The 22,646-nt window shown below is 35.7% G+C and overlaps 1 protein-coding gene across 1 annotated transcript; it reads right to left on the bottom strand.

Moving 5' to 3' along the window:
• Positions 1-8,782: 8,782 nt before the first annotated feature.
• LOC130046532 (multidrug resistance-associated protein 1-like) lies at positions 8,783-20,376 on the bottom strand. The gene is made up of 26 exons (XM_056166623.1): positions 20,225-20,376; positions 19,717-19,890; positions 19,417-19,542; positions 19,176-19,313; positions 18,944-19,066; positions 18,789-18,850; positions 18,566-18,697; positions 18,316-18,471; positions 18,018-18,195; positions 17,646-17,900; positions 17,489-17,554; positions 17,267-17,404; positions 16,967-17,113; positions 16,695-16,846; positions 16,269-16,572; positions 15,269-15,436; positions 14,771-15,085; positions 14,438-14,669; positions 14,011-14,321; positions 13,342-13,541; positions 11,941-12,067; positions 11,520-11,768; positions 11,263-11,421; positions 10,676-10,842; positions 10,358-10,552; positions 8,783-9,942 (listed from the first exon to the last, which is right to left on the bottom strand). Exons 1-26 carry the CDS (start codon positions 20,288-20,290, stop codon positions 9,831-9,833), a joined length of 4,452 nt encoding a protein of 1,483 aa, XP_056022598.1. The 5' UTR covers positions 20,291-20,376; the 3' UTR covers positions 8,783-9,830.
• Positions 20,377-22,646: the final 2,270 nt, after the last annotated feature.

The following is a 22,646-nucleotide window of genomic DNA, read 5'->3' as shown; positions in this document are numbered from 1 at the left end:
CCATATTGTAGCATGTCCCCTGCTTCAGGAATTGGCTACTGCATGTGCACAATGATATAAACCTTCTTTTCAACCTGCAGTAATAAGGAAAACCGTTTCTCCTATGCCTGTTAATCATAATCATATTAGACGGGAAGTATGGGCGAGAGAGAGAGAGAGAGAGCTAGAGCTAGAACACACATGTATATCTATTTGCTTCGTCTACACTAGAAACAAACCCCAATGTGTTTCTCTGACGTCACGTTTATCATCAAGAAAAACAAATACGGTGAAAACGGCCTAATCTGATCCCTGTGTACTGGAGATTCCGACCTTTATTTCCATTCTTAATTTTATATTTTCATTGTTTTTACACTGTTTATTCGGGCAAAACATTGCCTCTCAGTGCATATCGGATTAGCCAGGGTTCGCTGTAATCCTTGAGGTCTTGTCATTGATTGTCATTCATTTTGATTTTTTCATATATGTATATGCGAATGCCCGTAGTAATAAATACAAGTTATAATCTTGTGACCACTCATGGACTTTTTGACGAAACTCTATTGGATTGTAGAGGTTACAAAGTCAACATACACATGAAAAGTGAAAATAATGGCAGTGATCAATATCATAACTCCTTGAAAGAAAACAAAATTAAAAGTAGGGGTGGGGTCAAGTGTCCAGGAGGAGTACGCATTCCCTAATGAGAGTTATGGATGAGAATAGTACTTGCGTACATTGACAATATAAACTCCACGAATCGAATCGCAAATAATACAGTTGATGTCTCACATGCAGAAGTTGTTTAATATAATTCGTTCATATGCAAATCGTATAAAATCCATTTCGTGGTGGCGTCGATTTTAAGACTTGAAAGGGAAATGAGAATTAAAATGATGTTGTGCAGTATTTCTAAGCTTATTCATTAGCTTCAGTTCGAGCCCTGCTCGTGTCATTGCCGCCATCAAACCTAAGACATTAACATTGGTTATAATTGCTCTTTCGCCAAACACTCGGCATTTAAAAGTGAGAATCACGGGTTTTGCGGACATGACCTTAAAACGGAGGTCACGGTAGGCGTTGGCACTTTAAAGAGCCTCACTGCTAAGACCCTGGGCCACGTTTTACATAACCAACATCTTCTTTAGCAATTTATTATTCTCTTTACGTTCATTAAATTGTGATTTTATTATCAATAAGCATTTAGTTATGTAATTTTATATAAGTGAATATCACAAAATCATTCAAGATGGCGAGGTTTTAGAAATGTGTAACATTTTTCGTCCTTTTGTAAAACAGGGCCCTGAGCGCTATGCATAAAGGACTTCACCTGGCGACGTCTCTATGAGTGAATTTTTTTACAACGGGACGTACATGTAAAACAAATAACAGTCAACGAACAACTGCTAAAATACTGTTTATATTGTCAACGATATCTAAAGTGGCAGATGCTGAACATGCTTTTATGACATCAAATTTCTTGTGCCATCAGGAAAGGGGGGTTAATGTTGTTACATGTCTGCCCATTATAAAACTTTCGATTTACGGTGTAACATTTACTGCAAACTGTTCGTTATCTTCACCTTTCATTTACATGAATGTATCTGCAAATCCCATAGCGGCTGGATCAAGGATATAACACTTTTAACATATATAAACAACGGAGGAAATGTGAACCATGAATACCCGGTAAATGTTTCTCTCTATCTTATCTCTTTATTATGTAAGGGTGTTACTCAGGTTGTGCCCTACGTTCGAGATGTTGAGCCTACGTACGAGATACTAAGTCGTAAGTACAACAGTTTAAGTCTTACGAATGGTATAACTAAGTCGGACATATATGACACACTAAATCATATATACGAGATAACTTTAGTCGTACGTAGGAGATAACCAAGTCGTACGTGTGAGGTAATGAAGTCGTACCTACGAGCAACCGCTACCCAGAGTTGTCGTTTCTTGCTCTCCCACATACACGTAAGGAACGATAACTCTGGGTAGAGATTGGCGTACGAGATAATCAAGTCATACATGTGTACGAGATAGCTAAGTCGCAGGGGACAGTATCGCACTATAGGACCGGCAACTTTAAAAAAAAAAAAACAAATGGAAATACCCCATATTTGAAGTGATATTACATATGTAAATATGTATACAATAATTTTAGGAGGCATGTTAAATGTAGCTGAGTGCTTAATAAAAATGTTGATATACAACATTTAGGTGTCACCATGATTCCTAGCATATAGATGGGTGCAAATACGAAACTAAGACACGTGGTCAGTTGCTGAAGACATTCCGGTGAAAACATGCATGATCCTGCAAAAGGTCTGTAGCTGTGAGGGAAGGTGGATGGCCCCATATGAGAGGTAGATTTTTGAGAAGGGCGGATAGGGTTCTTCATTGTGCACAGTGTCTAAATCCCCATGCTTGGTACTGTGATGGTGTGGGGGTGGTGCGGATTAGCCCAAATGAGAGAAAATCAAAGCAAACAGGGGGTACCTGCTCAGAGCATGTTTTGTGCACCAGTATGTATAGATTACATGTAATTTAGGGTCGTAATTTATTGACTACACCAACATGAAATACAAGTATTGACATAGAAGGGAAATATGATTTTTCAGTAGTCTGTCATAATCTGACTTTGATGTATATACCCCTACCCACATGTTTCAGAACCAAAGAAATTGTCCCCTGCCACCATAACTACGTCGTACGTAGGACGCAAGTAAGTCGTGCGAAAAAGATAATACATGTACTTTAACAAAATCACAAATAAACACAATCTCTCTCTCTCTCTCTCTCTCTCTCTCTCTCTCTCTCTCTCTCTCTCTCTCCATATTCTTGCGAAATGAAGGCTTCAATCGCTAACACTACATGAACTAGTATTTTCACACAGACAGAGGACATCCGGGAACGAGTCTTCCGACATTTGGAGTGTATATTCAAATATCAATAGACAATCCTTTTTCAACGTACTATGCTCCACATAATGTATGCGAGGGTTGAGTTTCTAAATAACAAATGTTTTAAATACCTGTTAAGTAATTGCAATGTATCTTTGTTGGGAATATATCGCAATTTTTTAAAGCTATTCATGAAATTAAGTTTTCCCCGCTTCTGTGTTTAAATGAAAATCTTTGCAATAAAAGCATAGATTGGCTTCATAAATGATTCTAAAATATATTGTTTTCTTTAATTTGGGCTGGAACTTCAAGGTATCTCTTTAATTTAAGTTTCCTGACTGGGAAATGACAGAAGTCTCGTGTGAGTTCGTTTGCAATTCGGGTAAAACCATGTGACTAGAAAGATCTAGACTTATACAAACAATTGCATAAGATGATCAGATAGGCATGTGTACAATCTATGTTTGCATATTATCAAGCATTCTCACTGGAAAACACAACAGAAATTAACAAAAGATAGCGCACATTTTATTGCAATTCCTCTGCTAATTTAAAGACCGCATACCAGCAATCTGAAATTATTTTTTTCAAAATGCACACCATGAAAGGAAACTATATAGAGCATTGCACAAGCGAGAAAGAAAAAGTAATGTTTACAACCAATCCATTACCAATGCCCGTAGTTTCTGTAAAATAAAACTGTCATTGGACCTTCAAATTTGCAGTGAGTTTTATAGGAATATTGCAATGCCGTTCGACTTTGCATTGTTATGAGTACGACTTAGTGTATCGTTCGAACGATCAGTTACTTCGTACGTACAATTTAGTAACTGTGTAATAGAATTTAAGACTTGCGACTTTGTCGTTAGTTGTTTCGTAAAACGGGCCCCTGGGGTCCGTGCTTGTCCCAACTCTCTAGTTTGTATTGCTTATATATATGCAAAAAATATTTTGCATTTGGCAAAAATACAATTCCGTACTTGTTTCAGAAAACTAAACAATAAGTATAGCCACGTTTTAAAAATTATCATATCCAATAATTCATAAATAAGATAAATTCTAAAACGTACCTGTATTAATATTCTGTAGTTATTACGCTTGTCGTTAAACTTCATAAAACGCAATAAAATTGGAAAGAAAGATGACATAGATTGGAAAGAAACATTTATTACCACTATTCATGGTTCGAATTTCTTCCATTGTCTGCATACGTTACAGTCCAAAATATTTGGCCCAGCACCTATGTTCAGATTTCCGTTGAATTGTGCGAGCACGAACAATTTTTCAATTTTCTGCAATCAAAATTGTTTATGGAACCAATAAAAATTCAATATTAATGTAGTCCAGACGGAGGAATTTGACAGTGTAATCACGTCATCCATCTTAGATCTCGTATCTTGGGCATTTTACACGGAAGGAAGCGAAGGGATGAAAACGTGCAAGTGCAAAGGCGAGAGTTGAAGGCGAAGGAGTGATATTACATGTAGGCAGTCCTTTGTGTTTTTCCTCGCAACTTTGCAGATTTGTTTTGTCGCCCTCGCGCTTTCGTTCCTTCGTCCTAGCACTTCTGTACATTCTCCCTGAACTCAAACGATGAGGACTTTCTTTTGTATATTGGTAACGCTTATCGCAACGTAGTACAGTCACGTTCAAAAGTTCCTCGACATTGACGTCTATAGTGTAGCAATGTCGTCTATAGTGTAGCGATCACCTTAGTACGGAATACACAACGTAGTGGATAAAATACTAGTAGATTGATGCTTGTATAAAGGGCTTTTCGAACCTCAATCGTGCCGTTTTCAAACACCATTGAAATATGTCACAGAAACACGAAAGAATTACTACTATCTGTGAAGAGTCCAGGTTTAATTATGATCAGAAAAACACATGCATGACGAAAGTACAAATTCTCGCTAACGTTCAACACAAGTTTACTTCAAGACGAAATCTAATGAAAACAAGAAAAAGAAGACGTAATTTGTCAAATGGCATCCAGTGCTTACCTCGCTTTGATTGAAAGTTTCCTCGTCCTTCTATAGGGATGTTCGTATCGAGTTTGATTCTTTGGTTACACCCAGCGTTATGAAAGATAAATAAATCATAAGGCCAGATTACCAAAGAGAAAATTCGACTTGTCTCAGTTTCCATGACTGCCCCTGTATTAATGCACCATTTCTGCTCAGGACTATGCATTAGCGAAAATCTGGCGAACTGTTCACCAGACTGGGTCTTTTGTTTGAAACTCTTTGTAAATGTCACTTAGTGCAAGCACCTGATGCGACAAGCCCGTATATTTTAGACTCCATCGCTCCCATATCTCCAGCTTAGTTTTCGTGTGCCACATCCCTTTGTAAATAATGGAATGGAATATGCATTCACACACATCAAAATTAATCATTATACTGAGAACTATTTTATAAACCGTTTTCCCCAATATAAATCTAACACGCGAGGATGTCGTTACAAAAATGTACATAGTTATATTGAAAATCGCTCACAAATATTCCTGTACACTGTACCTACACTAAGTACCAATGGAGGACACCTCCACCCACCCACCCATCCCGCAAACTCGACGGTTTACATAGATTCACATGTTTTGATAAAAAGAGAATTAACTGATGGATGAAAAAACGATACCATTCTAAGTGAATATAATTGTAACTTTTAATCTGAACATGCAAGTTTTATAAATGTGAGGTGTTCACTACATTTGTTAATATTTTGATAACAATATATTTATCATGGCAATTAATCTCTCTCTCTCTCTCTCTCTCTCTCTCTCTCTCTCTCTCTCTCTGTCTCGTTCATGAAATCTTTTATACAAAGAGAGATAATTCTTAATAAATACGAGATATTACTCTTAGTTGAAAAAAGTTATCTTTCTTTTGAAAAAGGAGATGTCTTCTATAAGTAAAGAACATCCAGGGGCTTAGCTTCGTTAGGCTCAAGTAGGCACGTGCCTACACATTTTTTTTCTTTCTTTATTTTCAAAACACATTTTTGTCCATAAATGTTTGCAAAATAAACATATATATTTCTAGTATTTAAAATCGGATATAAAATTTTCATTCCGTCGGACCTTTTCTTTTTATAATTATAAAGTATTGTACATAATGGTTATATATTTTTTCTAAACTTTGGTGATCACAATGACTCGCCCTCGAATTTAACAGTTTAAATTTTTCAAAAGTTCTACAATATTCGCTGTCTATTGCAATCATTTTGATGCTGAGAGTAGTGCAAACGAGTCCTAATATTTCGAAATTTTCTCGGGGGTGACCCGCGACCCCCACACCCAGCGAGAGGGGGCCACCCCCTCCTGTACCTACCCCCTCGACGCTTCGCACCTCGGCGAAACCTTCAGTTTCATCACACGCCATCGAGCAGCTTTCGTGCTTTGAAAATGCTGACTATTTTGTCTGATGGTACATGTAAAATATCGCCAATAATTCCAAATGGTAAAAAAAAAAGTATTGTAACGAATAAAAGATAAAAATAGATATTTTACGAGTAATATTTCAAAGATTATATCATTTAATTGCAAATGTCATCATGCGAAAATTTTCTCTCACCTGAATTAGGCCAAAAACACACCACTACTTACAAGAAACAAAATACTCTGCGAGGGAAGTGAAAATTGCGTTTATTCACCGTTGTGGTGTCGTGTGTTCTAATCATCCATTTATTATTGTGACGTTTTTCAATCATCTATTTGTCAGAATGACTTGTTTGTAACGGAGAATATATATATATATATATATATATATATATATATATATATATATATAGTGTATTTTATCGCGAAAGTTAAAGCGTTTAATTTGCTTTGCTTGCAAGCTTTATTCTTTAATCGCAAAGTTTGGCGCAATGCATTGTATTCTCAAAATCGTATGAGTTTGTTTTTACATTCAATGACAAATTTTTGCGTTCATCATGACCAGCATTATCATCTTCCCAAGACAAGGGTTTCTGATCCACTTCGTTCCACACCAGAAACCCTTGACTTCGGAAGATGGAGCATTATTGATGTATTTTGCTTTTTAGCTTACCTGAGCCGAAGGCTCAAGAGAGCTTTTCTGATCAAAATTTGTCCGTTGTGTTTTCGTCATCGTCGGCGTAAACTGTTCACATTTTCACCTTCTTATCCAGAACCACTAGGCCAATTTCAATCAAACGTAGCACAACTCATCCTTGGGTGAAGGGGATTCAAGTTTGTTCAAATGAAGGGTCATGTCTCCTTTCAAAGGCGAGATAGTTATATAAATGCAGAAATAAGGTGGGGTCATTTAAAAATCCCAAGAACCACTGGGCCAGAGAAGTTGAAATTTACATGAAAGCTTCCTGACAGAATGGAAATTTAAGTTTGTAAAATTCATGACCCCAAAGGTATGTTGGGACCACAATAGGGGATCAAAATTTGAAATATAAATATACAGGGGAAATCTTTTTTAAAATTCTTCTCAAGAACCACTGGGACAGGAAAGTATAAATTTATATAAAAGGTTCCTGACATAGTGCAAATTATAGGTTGTTAAAATCATGCCCCCACCGGGGATGGGGGGGGGGGGGGTAGGATGAGGCCACGAAAAGAAACCAAAGTTTTACATACAAATGTAAAGCGAAATTTAAAAAAAAAATCACAAGAACTACTTGACCAGAAAATTTTACATTTACATGAAAGCTTCCCGACATAGTGGAGATTCAAGATTGTAAAAATTATGGCTTTCAGGGGTAGGTTTCGGCCACTATAAGGGATCAAATTTTTACATACAATTATATAGGGAAAATATCTAAAAATCTTCTCAAGAACCACTGGGCTAGAAAAGTTTACATTTACATAAAAGCTTCCTGCCATAATGCAGATTTCAAATTTGTTAATATCATGACCCCCGGAGTAGGTTGGGGTCACAATAGGGGATCACATTTTTATATAAAAGCATATAGGACAAATCTTTAGAATATGGGCCAAGGTGACTCAGGGGAGCGATGTGGCCTATGGGCTTGTTGTTTCATTTACAGCTCAGAATTGATATTACTAGTGTTAGTTATATGGAATCTTAGCAGGGTATATGGGCTCACATTCCCTGTCAAAGTTTATATTCTACCGAAATGGCTCGGGAGAATGTTAACTTTGACAGGGAATGCGGGTCCATATACCCTGCCAAGAATCCATATAACGAAAATGTCCTTCTGGGTGCTTGCAAAATTATACAAACGGAAGTTTTTTAAAGAAAATCGACAAAACGTTCCAATGCCCTTTACTTGCCGCTCGATACTGTAACCTTTCATCTAGACTCGTCACTGCAACACTGTAAGCCTTTAATGAGAATGTTCTTCACATAGTTTCACGTAGATAAAACTTAAATAACATTACCTCTGTGATATGAGCATAAACTATCGATATATTTACATTTACCATCGTCTTTTAAATCTTTGTATTTGATCTGACTAATTCTATTAGGGACAATCAATCAATACATTTCTTACTCATAGGGTTTATCCGCGTCCATCGATATCGAAGATTTCTACAAGCAAATTGTCAGTAGTTATAATAGATCCAATTGTTTGTGTATACACACGTGCTTTTAACTGCATTGTATAATGTGTCAATATTATTCTATGGATTATATAGTTATGTACTTGGTTGAGTGTATAATTTGTATATCTTTATACTTTTGTGGTTTCTACGTTGTACACTATAATTTTCACTCAAGGATTTGCACAACAGTGTTTCTAAGTATTGATTACAAATGGTTTTAATATTATTTAGCATGTTCTCTTCCTGAGGAATGACTATCATCCAAAAGGAATAAGACATCAAAACATAAAACACTGCAAAAGCCTGAGATTTCGGGAAATGTATCTTTGAAAATGAATTTAGACAACAATTTATACTGTAAACAAGACTAGATTTAATGAACGAGTCATCACAAAAATAGATCAAATATTTTTACATTCATAACGATATGAAAAAATTCACAACAACATACTGGGATAAAAACAAATGTGTTCACATACAAGTACTAATAAATAGTGGCATTACAATACGTAGAAAATACATGTACCCTTAAATCAGATTAAATTAAAACAGCATACACCCCAGCATTCAGAAACGTATACCATAGAATTTCTCCTATCACATAAACACAAATATACCATACACTCCAACATTCAGAAACACATACCATAATATTGCTCATATCATACAAACACAAATATACCATACACTCCAGCATTCAGAAACACATACCATAATATTGCTCATATCATACAAACACAAATATACCATACACTCCAGCATTCAGAAACACATACCATAATATTGCTCATATCATACAAACACAAATATACCATACACTCCAGCATTCAGAAACACATACCATAATATTGCTCATATCATACAAACACAAATATACCATACACTCCAGCATTCAGAAACACATACCATAATATTGCTCATATCATGCAAACACAAATATACCATACACTCCAGCATTCAGAAACGTATACCATAAAATTTCTCCTATCACATAAACACAAATATATCACACACTCCAGCATTCAGAAACACATACCATAATATTGCTCATATCATGCAAACACAAATATACCATACACTCCAGCATTCAGAAACGTATACCATAATATATTTCTCATATCACATAAACAGCACATACTCCAGCATTCAGAGACACATACCATAATATTTCTCATCCGACAGTGGACAGTATAATAATTAATGTGCTAATGAATATGCATTTTATATAAGTTCTCTTTCTTGAGATCGAGTCAATACAAAATTAACACTGAAATAAAGCAGTAAAGCACCATTTGGATGGACATATAATGAATAAAAAGATATTTTTGCACCAAGAAGTTGTCAAAATATTTCTGTCTATTAGATCCACGATAGGGACAATTACGTCCATGTCTTTATTTTGTCTACACTAAGTTAGCATCTTTGGCCATCTTGTAAAATATACTTTCTTCATCTTTCAGTAGCTCTTCAGGAGTATCAAATTCTTTTATCTCGCCTTTATCCAGTACCATAATCCTAAGGGGAGAAAACATTGCAATGTCCATCAGTTATGTTACAGAAATATCAATGTATAATCAAATCAAAATACATTTACAGTCTATTCCACTTATATTGAAGTCAAGTGTATTGAACTATATGTGATATTGAATTTAAAATGTATTCATATAGTTCAACATCGGTTATATTCAACTTTGGAAATAATGAAATATTCTGGTCAGTCTCCTTAATGTCAGTATCTCCGGAGTAGACTATAATAATTCATAGTTGTCTTCCTTTGAGACTATTTTAAAAAAATTGAGAGCATTCTGTTCTGAGTTTCCTACCGTAAGATTTAGAATCGTATGAATATGATTTCCATTTCTATTGCATCATGTTTTAATTTCCAGTTCATTATGGAATATCATGAATCATTATGTTATTTATAAGATACCTGGAGTAGTCCATGATGGTGTTGAGTCTGTGTGCTATGGTTAAGATGGTACAGTCCGCGAACTCGCGTCGGATTGTGTTCTGTATCAATTTGTCCGTTTCAAGGTCAACGGCCGCTGTAGCTTCATCCAACACCAATACCTTAGTCTTTCTTAACAGAGCGCGCGCAAGACACACCAACTGCCTCTGTCCAACACTGAAAATATACGTGCATGTACATTAAATTTATCTTCGGAAAACAACGTACTGTAGGAATCCCAGCCATTTGAATAGTATCACCAAGGACAGTAACTTGCATAGAACTACAATCTTCTTTTACCTTAAATTTTCACCACCTTCTGTGCATTCATGTTGAAGACCATCTTCTAAGGATTCTACATATTTCTTTAGATGAGCATGTTCCAAGACTTCCCACAATTCTTTATCGGAGTAGGAATTGAATGGATCCAGATTCATTCGTATTGTGCCGGAGAAGAGAATGGGATCCTAGAATATACCCCAAATAATCAATCAGGATACTGGTGAATAAAATGCTTGTTATGGTTCAAATGAATACGGATATGAAGTGTTTGAAATAGAATATTGTGAGATTTGCCATTGTTCAAATATATACCCGAGGAATGAATGTGAGTGTTGTATTGTTCAAGTATTTACCTACTAATCAATCAGGATACTAGTAAGTGAAATGCTTGCTATGGTTCAAATGAATACGGATATGAAGTGTTGTGAGATTTGTATTTACCTTAGGAATGACTGTGAGTTTTGTATTGTTCAAGTATTTACCTGAGGAATGACTGTGAGTTTTGTATTGTTCAAGTATTTACCTGAGGAATGACTGTGAGTTTTGTATTCTTCAAGTATTTACCTGAGGAATGACTGTGAGTTTTGTATTGTTCAAGTATTTACCTGAGGAATGACTGTGAGTTTTGAACGAAGGTCGTGTAAACCAATGGTAGATATGTCAATGTCATCAATGGTTATACTGCCTTCAGCTTTTTCAAGAATTCGGAATAAACCAAGAGTCAATGATGATTTTCCAGCACCAGTACGGCCGACTATTCCGATCTGAGGAAAAATGTATAGATGGAGATGAAAACCTTCACAAGGATGCGAATCAAAATTTACAAAAAATAGAAAGAGGTCTTATTTGCATATACATGTACCTTTTCTCCAGAGAAAATCTCACAGTCAATTCCTTTTAAAACCAAGTCCAGGCCTTCGCGATATCTCAGACTAAAACTGGAAAATTTTATGTGACCTTCATGAGGCCATTCTGGAGCAGGTTTAGTTTCTTTGATCCTCCATTCTGCCTCTGGTTTTTTATCAATATATTCCTGAATCCGTTCAACAGATACGATGTTTGTATCCATTTCAGTGAATACGTGAACAATCCAGTTAAGTATTCCTGTTACCTGAAAACAAAATTGATATGTATATCAACAACACAAAAGACACCACAATTTATGGAAGCAAATAACTTTTATCAATGCATTCTATTATTATGAATATTTCATTATATGTAGAATATCTTAAAACTATATAAAATCATTAATTTACTTTTTAAAATATACTAATATTACTCACACGACCAGAGTAAGTCATAACAAGAGCAATGATCCCGCTTGACAGTACATCTCTGCGACAAGAAGCCAGGATGCAGGCAATAAACACCAAAATATTTCCTAGAAACTGTAAACGAATCCCCAACCATCTGAAAATATATCAATAATATAATGTTTATACATTGAACACAAATTAAATATCTATTTATCAAATATGGATAACAGGACTCTCATTGTTAACTTGTGGATAACAGGACTCTCAATGTTAACTTGTCAATTACAGGGTTCTCATTGTTAGTTCTTGGATTACACTATTCTCATTGTTAGCTTGTGGATAACAGGATTCTCATTGTTAGTTTGTGAATTAGAGGATTCTCATTGTTAAGATTCGCATTGTTAGCACTTGGATTACGGAATTCTCATTGTTAACTTGTGGATTACAGTATTCTCATTGTTAGCTTGTGGATTACGGGATTCTCATTGTTAACTTGTGGATAACAGGATTCTCATTTTTAGCTTGTGGATTACAGGATTCTCATTGCTAACTTGTGGATTACAGGATTCTCATTGTTAACTTGTGGATTACAGGATTTTCATTGTTAACTTCTATATTACAGGATTCTCATTGTTAGGATTTTCATTGTTAGCTTGAGGATTACAGGATTCTCGTTGTTAGGATTTTCATTGTTAGCTTGTCTATTACAGGATTCTCATTGTTAACTTCTCGATTACAAAATTCTCATTGCTAGCTTGTGGATTAAGGGATTTTCATTCTTAGGATTCTCATTGTTAGCTTGTGGATTAAGGGATTTTCATTGTTAGGATTCTCATTGTTAGCCTGTGGATTACAGCATACTCATTGTTAACTTGTGGATTACAGGATTCTCATTGTTAACTTATGGATTACAGGATTCTCATTTTAACTTGTGGATTACAGGATGCTCATTGTTAACTTGTAGATTGCAGGATTTTCATTGTTAGCTTGTGGATTACAGGATTCTCATTGTTAACTTGTGGATTACAGGATTCTCATTGTTAGCTTGTGGATTACAGGATTCTCATTGTGAACTTGTGGATTAGAGGATTCTCATTGTTAACTTGTAGATTACAGGATTCTCATTGTTAACTTGTGGAGTACAGGATTCTCATTGTTAATTTGTGGATTATAGGATTCTCATTGTTAGCTTGTGGATTACAGGATTCTCATTGTTAACTTGTGGATTACAGGATTCTCATTGTTAGCTTGTGGATTACAGGATTCTCATTGCTAGCTTGTGGATTACAGGATTCTCATTGTTAACTTGTGGATTACAGGATTCTCATTGTTAACTTGTGGATTACAGGATTCTCATTGTTAACTTGTGGATTACAGGATTCTCATTGTTAACTTGTATAAAACGTATCGAAATCGAGTCTGCTATACCTGTAACACATGGTGTTTGTAACTTCGGCTTTATTATAAGCATCCCGTCGACGATCACATTCCATGGCGAACTCTGAAGTTTTGTTGAAGGCACGGATTGTGGTGACACCGTGTATGGACTCACTGAAGTGCGAATATTGGGGTGATCTAAGAGCGCTGCAAATCCTCCTTGTCTGAGTCGCTGTGGCAGTGAAGAGTCTCTGAAACAAAACATGTTAAGTGTTTTTTACTTTTATTACTATTTCACAGTGTTATTACTTTTTATTTGGCTCAAATATGGAAAATGCGACCAAATAATAACCAAAGACAACCCACTTCCCTCGGCTTAAAATTATACCCTTACACGTCCCAAAAAGCATAAACAAGTTCATATAAGAAATGTGGGCATTATCGCGCGTGATTAATAGAATACGTATCTAAGCCTTTGAGATAGAATACAATAGAATTCATAATTCATATTCGATCACGCACCGCCATGTCACCTGTCCACTATTTCATCATCAACTTTCCCCAAGTACATGTAAGTCTTGTATTGACTCAAACCATGTATTTTTGTTACGTAATAAATGATGACTAAATATATCTATATGTACAATACGTGTCACGGTGAATCACACGTGTGAGAGTTTTAATTTTTCGTTGATAAAATCAAAAGTATATATGCATTACCTGTACGAAAAAGTAAACGATGCACAATGGTATCACAAAGAATAGAATGTTCGGAGTTCCCAGAGTAATGATGCCGATTGTGAATATCAGATGAGGAAAACATTGCATGAATGACTGTGTTATCCAGGGAAGTGGTCCATCTAACGTTCCCATGTCTTTTGAAAAACGATTGATAATCCTGCCAATCGGAGTCGTATCAAAGAAGTTTAATGGTGCTCTCATCACACTAGACAAAGCATTTTGATGAAGTTTTCGTGCTGATGTAATGGCAATATAAGCTGTCAAGAATTGTATGATTACGTCGAAGATAGCTGTAAAAGAAATTAAATGAAAAAAATATTGAAAGCGCCGAACGGTCAGATTTAAAGAAAACATATTCATATATATTATTCTCGATGATGACTTTCTCAGAAAGGACTGTACGTACTTCTTATTAGACCTACTGAGCCATATACAGTTAGTCTGTGTCTTTCGCTCGATTGTTGTACACTTGTTGATACATTTAATGATGTACAGTTATCTGTGTTGTCATTGTTCCATTCGCTGAGCCAATATTGATTGTAATGAGAGGTGGTGATTTCGGCAAAACAGAAGAAACACGAAAGCAAAAGAATCGGTCCAGCGGCCTTCAAATAGGTGGTGTAGACAGACCATTTGACCTACAAATGGCATATATACCTGATTAATACCGCACTCATATCTAGGTGAAGGAACAAAACAAATTGTGAAACTCTTTGAAACCAATTCCTTTTTTGCTTACCTGACCAGTTTCCACTGCCTCTTCTTCAATAAATTTGGAGTCTTTACATTTATTCTCAGCTTTTACATTTCCTTCTACCTTTGAGTTACTGAATGCTGAAAGTTGTCTGTCTAGAGATTTGGGTATTTCCTCGGTTGTTTCTTCGTCTGAGCTGGACTCCTCTAGCAGATTATTTCGTATAAATTCTGCAAAAGCGCCATTACTTTCCATTAATTCGCCGTAAGTCCCGACTTCCGATATTTCTCCCTCAACCATGCTGATGATCTTGTCCACACTCGGAAGAAAGCTTATGGCGTGCGTTACAAGGACGCGAGTCTGTTAAAAAACAACCAAAATGGCAATATAAAATTTGATTCAGAAAAAATATTCATCTACTTATAAAAATACACACACACACACACACACACACACACACACACACACACACACACACATATATATATATATATATATATATATACGGTCATTCATCATACCAATGAAGTTAAGTAGTATTACCTTATTTCGAAGGAGTCCACGTTTGCCAATCACATTTTCAAATATATGTCTTCCGACATGCGCATCCACAGCGCTGAGTGGGTCATCCAGTAGATAAATGTCTGCATCCTGGTAAACAGCACGTGCCAAACTAACTCTTTGTTTTTGACCTCCACTAAGGTTGATTCCCTGTAAAACACGAGGTCTCCATTGATATCAACATCTACCTTTCACAAAATTTATCAATATTGATATTGAGACAGATATTGTACTGATCGTAGATACCGTAAAAGACGCTTATAACGGACACGCTTATCATGAATTCACACTTATAACGGACACGCTTATCATGAATTCACGCTTATAACGGACACGCTTATCATGAATTCACACTTATAACGGACACGCTTATCATGAATTCACGCTTATAACGGACACGCTTATCATGAATTCACGCTTATAACGGACACGCTTATCATGAATTCACACTTATAACGGACACGCTTATCATGAATTCACACTTATAACGGACACGCTTATCATGAATTCACACTTATAACGGACACGCTTATCATGAATTCACACTTATAACGGACACGCTTATCATGAATTCACACTTATAACGGACACGCTTATCATGAATTCACGCTTATAACGGACACGCTTATCATGAATTCACGCTTATAACGGACACGCTTATCATGAATTCACGCTTATAACGGACACGCTTATCATGAATTCACGCTTATAACGGACACGCTTATCATGAATTCACACTTATAACGGACACGCTTATCATGAATTCACACTTATAACGGACACGCTTATCATGAATTCACACTTATAACGGACACGCTTATCATGAATTCACACTTATTGTAAACTGATATTTATTCCCACATCAGAGAAAGTTAACTCTTTTTTGCTGGCCATGTAGGTTCGATATAAGCATGTTGTATGGTATCTACAATATATTTTACTGCATACATTATGATGTACGGTGAACAACATTTAGTTATACCTTTTCGCCGATTTCAGTTTCATCTCCTCCAGGAAGAATATCAAGATCAGGTCGTAGAGCGCATGTGTCTAACACTTTACTGTAATTCTTTTCACACATTTCCTTTCCAAATAAAACATTTTCCTTCAGAGAATTATTTTGAATCCATGCTTGCTGAGTTACATAGGCCATAGAACCCTTTACACAAACATCTCCAGAGACCTTCTCCATTTCTCCAACAGCGGCGGCCAACAGTGACGATTTCCCGGCACCCACAGCTCCAACCACAGCCACCAATCCCCCGTCAGAAATGTCCATGTCGATACTGCATCATACAGAATCTTTTTGATACAAGGCGATTTCATACGTGTTAAAATTCCGTAATAGAAATACTGGCTCATTTTTTCTATGATAACAAAACACTGGTACCTTGATTAATTGACTTACTTCTTCAAAATAGGATTTTTGTATTTATTCCAAGCAAAGGATGCACGGTTCATTTGAATCGCCTTCTCTGCCTTTTCATTATGCTGAATAGCCATCTCATCAATTTCTTCATTATTCAAAAACTTTTGAATTCTCTTCAGAGCTACTGATGTCTATAAAATTGTAGAAAATGGTCTAATAAGTATATCTACACAGGTGCCAAATATTTGTTAGACATTATTTCAATTATCATAAATGTCAATGTAAGATAATGTAGATTAAAAGACTAAAACCTCAACAAGAGATGTGATGACGTGTGGCATGTGGAGAATTGGTCCTTGAAGAATCCCAAGCAATGATATTGTGTAGAATATTGTCTTTGTTGTCATAGAGTTATTCTCATCAGACCACAGGTACATAGCAAACATTACGAATGTTATCTGCAAAATAAAGTACATCAAGAGCTATTGTCGTCTGAGATTCTGTATGTACATGTATCTAATCACAATATATTTTGTTATATGTAATGGATATACATAATAACTCTAAAATGATCAAAATATTTGTTTATATGAACTGGTTATAACATTTACCAGGAATTCTGATATCCCCCATATAAAGAAAGAAAATATATCAAAATATTTCCTCTTCATTTTCCCACGCAGTTCTTGGGATCGAATGGATCCAATTTTGTCTTCAAAAGAGGGTTCCCAAGCGTACAATTTCAATACCTGTAAATGAAAAAACAAAGACATTAAGCAATCCGGGAGGTATATCATATTTTAAGGATGAGAGAGAGAAAGAGAGAGAATTACCTTAATTCCATTGAAGACTTCATTCAAGACCTTCATTCTTTTATCTTCAATATCTTTCCCCTCTTTCTGTAATAGTAACCATATTTGTTTAAGTTAAAGAATTTAGATCAGATATATCGAATTTTGCATTATGTTTAATGTATCTATAACGACTTACATTGATTTTGTGATGCTTCTTTGCTATAAACACATTCATCGGAATGAAAATTAATAACAGACTAAATCCAACAAGAGCAGCTGATTCCAACTCCTGGTACAGGAAATAAAGTGCCACGCATGCCTGAAACGGCCCAATCCATAGGAAGTGTAATTCAAAGAGAGCACGAGTGATCTTCATGGCGTCATCAGCCATCAAATTCACCATCTCTCCCACGGTGCTGTCTTGTTTGGATCCGTGTGAAAGTTTAGTCATCTACAAAAGGACACATCAGTCGGAATTTTTCAAAGTTGTCTGATTTAGATTCGTATTCATAAAGGACGATAGTTTTGACATGAAGTATTCCTACTATATACAGAGTTAGTGACGTACCTTTCTGTAGAGGGCACCACATACAGACGTTCTAATTTTGATTCCAAGCATATGACAAATGTTGTCGTCGTAGTTACCCATCAACAGTTGTACGACATCAACTGAGAATTTGACACAGGCGAACAAGACTCCATGCCAGAGAAAATCATTTCTATCCTCCGCGAAATCAATTATATATCTGAAATATACGTGTATTGCAAGTAGCATAAATATAGTTTATATCCTGCTCTATTGATTTTTAAAGTATGCTAATTTTTTGTTGTTGAGAAAAGCTCGTTTTTTGAAAAGCTGTACTCACTTGAATAGCACAGGTCCTCCAAACTGCAGAACGTGACGGAAAATTCGCTGCAGAAAATTAAGGATTATCTCGTATGAATGGACCTTAAACAGCACTTTGACCAAACTGGCTTCTCCTGTTTTTCCATCTGATTTGTTGTTATTGATTTCAGGTTTTCTGTATGGATAAGATATAATTGTATATTACATTTATACTATACGAAATATTAAGTGCTGATGATAGATACGTGTACATGTATTTCTATTCAAACCTTTTTAGTTTCTTTACTTCGTCACGCCATGCGTTTTCAAATATCGGAACAGCAGATTCTGATTTCAACTCTGTTTGGAGTTCTACCATATCTTCGGCCTTCAGTGGTCTCTTGTAGGCTTCACGTACTAGACTGCACAAAAAATATGGAAAACGTATTAAGACATCTAAAGATCATTTTGGTTTTTAAACGAAAGATATCACCGACACAAAGCTATACTTACCCAGTAAACCAAGAAAACGTCAGTATTGTAAGAATTGTACTTTTTTCAGCGCATCGTTTCTGCTGTAAATAAGAAAATGTTTGCGGATTATTCAACTGAAAATTTGTACGACTGTTAAAAAGACAATATGCTATTCGAATTCGTATAGAAATTACCTGGTACTTTTCGTTATCATCAGGAAATCTGTCTACAAATAGCCCTGTCAGGACTAGCTGACTAATAGACAGGAGAGATTGAAGCGACAGGAGACACAGTCTGTTATCCACATTGGTTATTTCCTGAAATAGTCTTCTCATTTAGTGATTTCTTTCAGTACGACTCACATTTGTTACAAATGAGAAAAATGATCAAGTTGATCATCGTGCTGTGTATGATGTGCTTTCATACCTGCTTAAAAATCCGTCTGATATGGGACTGAAGCATCAATGTAAGGCTGACTGACATCAAAAACCAGTAGCTTAATAAAAATCCGGAGGAGCGGATCTTTCGTTGGCGTTCAGTTATCATGATATGGTTTGCTATAATCTAGAACAAATCAAGACAATTTCAATACTGTAACTTTATAAATGTGCATGAAATTGTGGTAACAAATGTACAGGAACAGAGCAGCTTATGACTGTGAGGTTACCATGGTGATTCCAGTCAGTAGTGAGGAGAAGAAGGTGGGTGTTCCCCAGGCATCGCTCAGAGAATTCACATACACCGTTTCCAAGCATTCCAGAAACGAGAGGAACATAAGTACATAACACAGAATCTGAAATTCAAAGAGCTAAGTTTCACTGTCATGGACGTCAGGTGTTACTTGTTGATATTTTTATTGATTTTGTACAACATACCTCAAAGAAATTCCAATTACGTGTTCTTTTCCTTATTTCTACCAAATGTATTCCGTGAATTAAAAAAGATTAGATTCATAATCATAACTTACATTTTTAGCGGAGCTAAGTCCAGAATGGGTTTGTTTTGAGAGTTCCTTCGGCAGCAAAAACAGTCTTAAGGGAGATAAAATCAACAGAAAGAGGCACGGGATCCAGGGTAGAATAGTTTTCTGGAAGCATGACGTCAGATCTGGGGTGGTCGTGTTCCATGTTAGGTTGGAGTCCTAAAAGCAACACGATATCAATAAACATGTTAACTTGTTAATAACATAGAAAATATATTGATTACTTTTAAAATAGTCATGATTTTTCATCACTGATTAGAAATATGTGAACGTAAATAAAGAAATAACCTCGAGTGGGTTGATCAACTTTATATAATTCTTTAATTTGTCTCAATATGCCATTATGAATAATTTGAAATTAAACCATAAATGGGGAGTAAAACAACACATTGTGTGTGTGTATGAAATATCACGGTTTAATATCAAGTCTATCTTCTTGTGAAATTTCGCGAAATTAATGAATAAGAAATAGATTATCTTAAAGCAATCATACCCAAAGAGCTTCTCCAGAGCAATAGAATTCAATCCTATCAATGATATGTTCCTTCACTTTGTCCATTGTACAGGTGTATTGAGGTTCTGCTGATCAGCGTGGCTTTTAAACAGACCCAGGTGCTAAAATTAGCCAGTCTATAATACACGGAAACACCGTATGACGCATTCTTGAAGATCTCCGGTCAATATCCCGGCCCAATCTCCATTACGCACATGGGACCAACTCGTTGTCGAAATTCCCTAACTAAGCATTTTGTAAAGTGGGTTTTCTGAAATGATCAAGAACTTAATGTTTTGAAATAAATTGACTTTTAACAAAGAGAAAATATATCGATTATCAAAATTACATTTTAAATATAGATGAGTCATTGCTTCTCTACCCCACTGAAATTATTTTCATTGATAACAGATATCATATACTTTTCTTAAACTTCGATGAGCATGCAATCGAGAGGGGGAGGTGTTTTTTTTTTAAATATAACCATAAATTTTGAAGTTTTCATAACTTGAGAAAAATGGTTGGCATTATAAAAAGCGAGGTATGGAAAGTTTAAACAAACGCCGAGAGAATTCAGAAGTTTGATATAGATTTAAAACTTTAGTTTTGGGGTATGCATGCAGCCACACCGTATAAGTGTATCAAGATAGCAATTTAGCTCTGGGAATTCTTCTCTCACATGTACATGTACATGTATCTCTATAGCATTGGAAGCCTCGAGATGTGATGATCATTTATACATGTACATAACAACTATTGAATATAAATGCATTACTGTGACACGTAAAAAACATTTTCAGTTATCTGGTGGCGCCCAGTTTTTATTGGTGGAAGAGAGAAGCTAGATACAATGTATCTGGCAAAGAGACCACCGACCTTCCGAAAGTAAATTGGGAAACTTTCTCACTTACCGGCGCGAGTGGGATTTGGACCCGCGCCGACCAGAGGTGAGAGGCCGTTTGATTTTAAGCGCGATGTTGTAGCCACGGAGGTCCACTGTGTATGAACATCTCTATTTACAACATTAACACTGTGTATGAACATCTCTATTTACAACATTAACACTGTGTATGAACATCTCTATTTACAACATTAACACTGTGTATGAACATCTCTATTTACAACATTAACACTGTGTATGAACATCTCTATTTACAACATTAACACTGTGTATGAACATCTCTATTTACAACATTAACACTGTGTATGAACATCCCTATATACAGCATAGACACAGCACATGTATATGAAAAGCTCTGTTTGCAGCATAAACAATGTATGAACGTCCTATTTGTAGCATTAACATTGTGCAGGAAAATCTTTCTGGGTTGTTTTTATAGTACTTAGACTTGCATGTAATAAACTGTGGTAAATTGAATTCGATAACAAGGCACTCTGAAAGAAAAGGAAGGATAAAGGTTGTATATGGCATCCCATTTTCAAAATTATCGTTAACACACACAGAGATATATGCATAATTATTTACTTAACTATAGCATGGGTATCTACATGAGTAATTACATTAAATAAAGTAGGGAATTCTCAACATGCAAGAAATAGGAAATGATTTTCTAATTCTTTTCTTTAAAAACGATCAGAAGTAGGACAATGGCTTCACGAGGGTTAGCAAGTTCAAAACATCAAAGAAATTTATTGTACTTGTTACTTTTGCCAATGAAGACTTGTTCCCATAGTTTCAAAAATTATCGTTAGTAAATTTTAATTCAGGGAATAAATGGATATTTTACGCGGCTGTTTATTCCACCAAAGATTATAGTCCCCCTACTTCAAGTCCCCCGGATCCCATTTAATGTAAAATGTTACAAATGTAAAATGAGGCTTTGTGGCCCTCATGTTTTATAACTTAAGAAAATACGTGTACATGTATGATGTATATCTTCTAATTGCATCTGTCTGAATGATGTAAAAGAATCCACCCTTAATTAAAAGGTGACAATGGCTGTTCGATCAAATAACGTCTATTATAATTCCTGTACATGTAGTTATGTCTTTTAAACATTTGGACATTATCCATACTTGAGTCAAAGGGAAATTTCGAATTAATCATCTATCTGCATAACATGAATGAAAATTTCATAATCAAATTATACATACACTTTTCAAAGAGCGATAATGTATATTCTTGAGTCAGAGGGAAATTCCGAATTAAAGGTCACTTGTGCCTGTGTTCACGGGTATTTAGTTTGATCTACATTCAGCCTTGACAATGTATGTGTTTTGCTCGTTGCCATTTAAACACTCCGTAGTATTTCAAGGTAAGTTGACGCGTGCAACACGGTGCCATCGGTCGGTCGTCATTCAGTCTTATACGTATAGGTACCAGTGCATGGGTAACCCCTCCATTCCTTAAAAGTAATGGAACTGAAGCCTCCAAATGTCCGAGGTCAACTGCTCTTAATGA

Source organism: Ostrea edulis, chromosome 5 (assembly GCF_947568905.1).
Source record: "Ostrea edulis chromosome 5, xbOstEdul1.1, whole genome shotgun sequence".
NCBI lineage: Eukaryota > Metazoa > Mollusca > Bivalvia > Ostreida > Ostreidae > Ostrea > Ostrea edulis.
Note: the sequence above shows the minus strand (reverse complement) of the source record. Positions and strands in the feature narration are given on the sequence as shown.

What these genes read in the sequence shown, in the direction of transcription:
- LOC130046532 (XM_056166623.1), bottom strand. Translation starts at nt 20,290, where the DNA reads ATGGACAAAGTGAAGGAACATATCATTGATAGGATTGAATTCTATTGC. An exon ending in CTCAGTAGGTCTAATAAGAA is followed by an intron (nt 14,322 to 14,437) that starts GTACGTACAGTC and finishes TTTCTTTTACAG; the next exon opens with CTATCTTCGACGTAATCATA. An exon ending in AACTCACAGTCATTCCTCAG is followed by an intron (nt 10,843 to 11,262) that starts GTAAATACTTGA and finishes GGTATATTCTAG; the next exon opens with GATCCCATTCTCTTCTCCGG.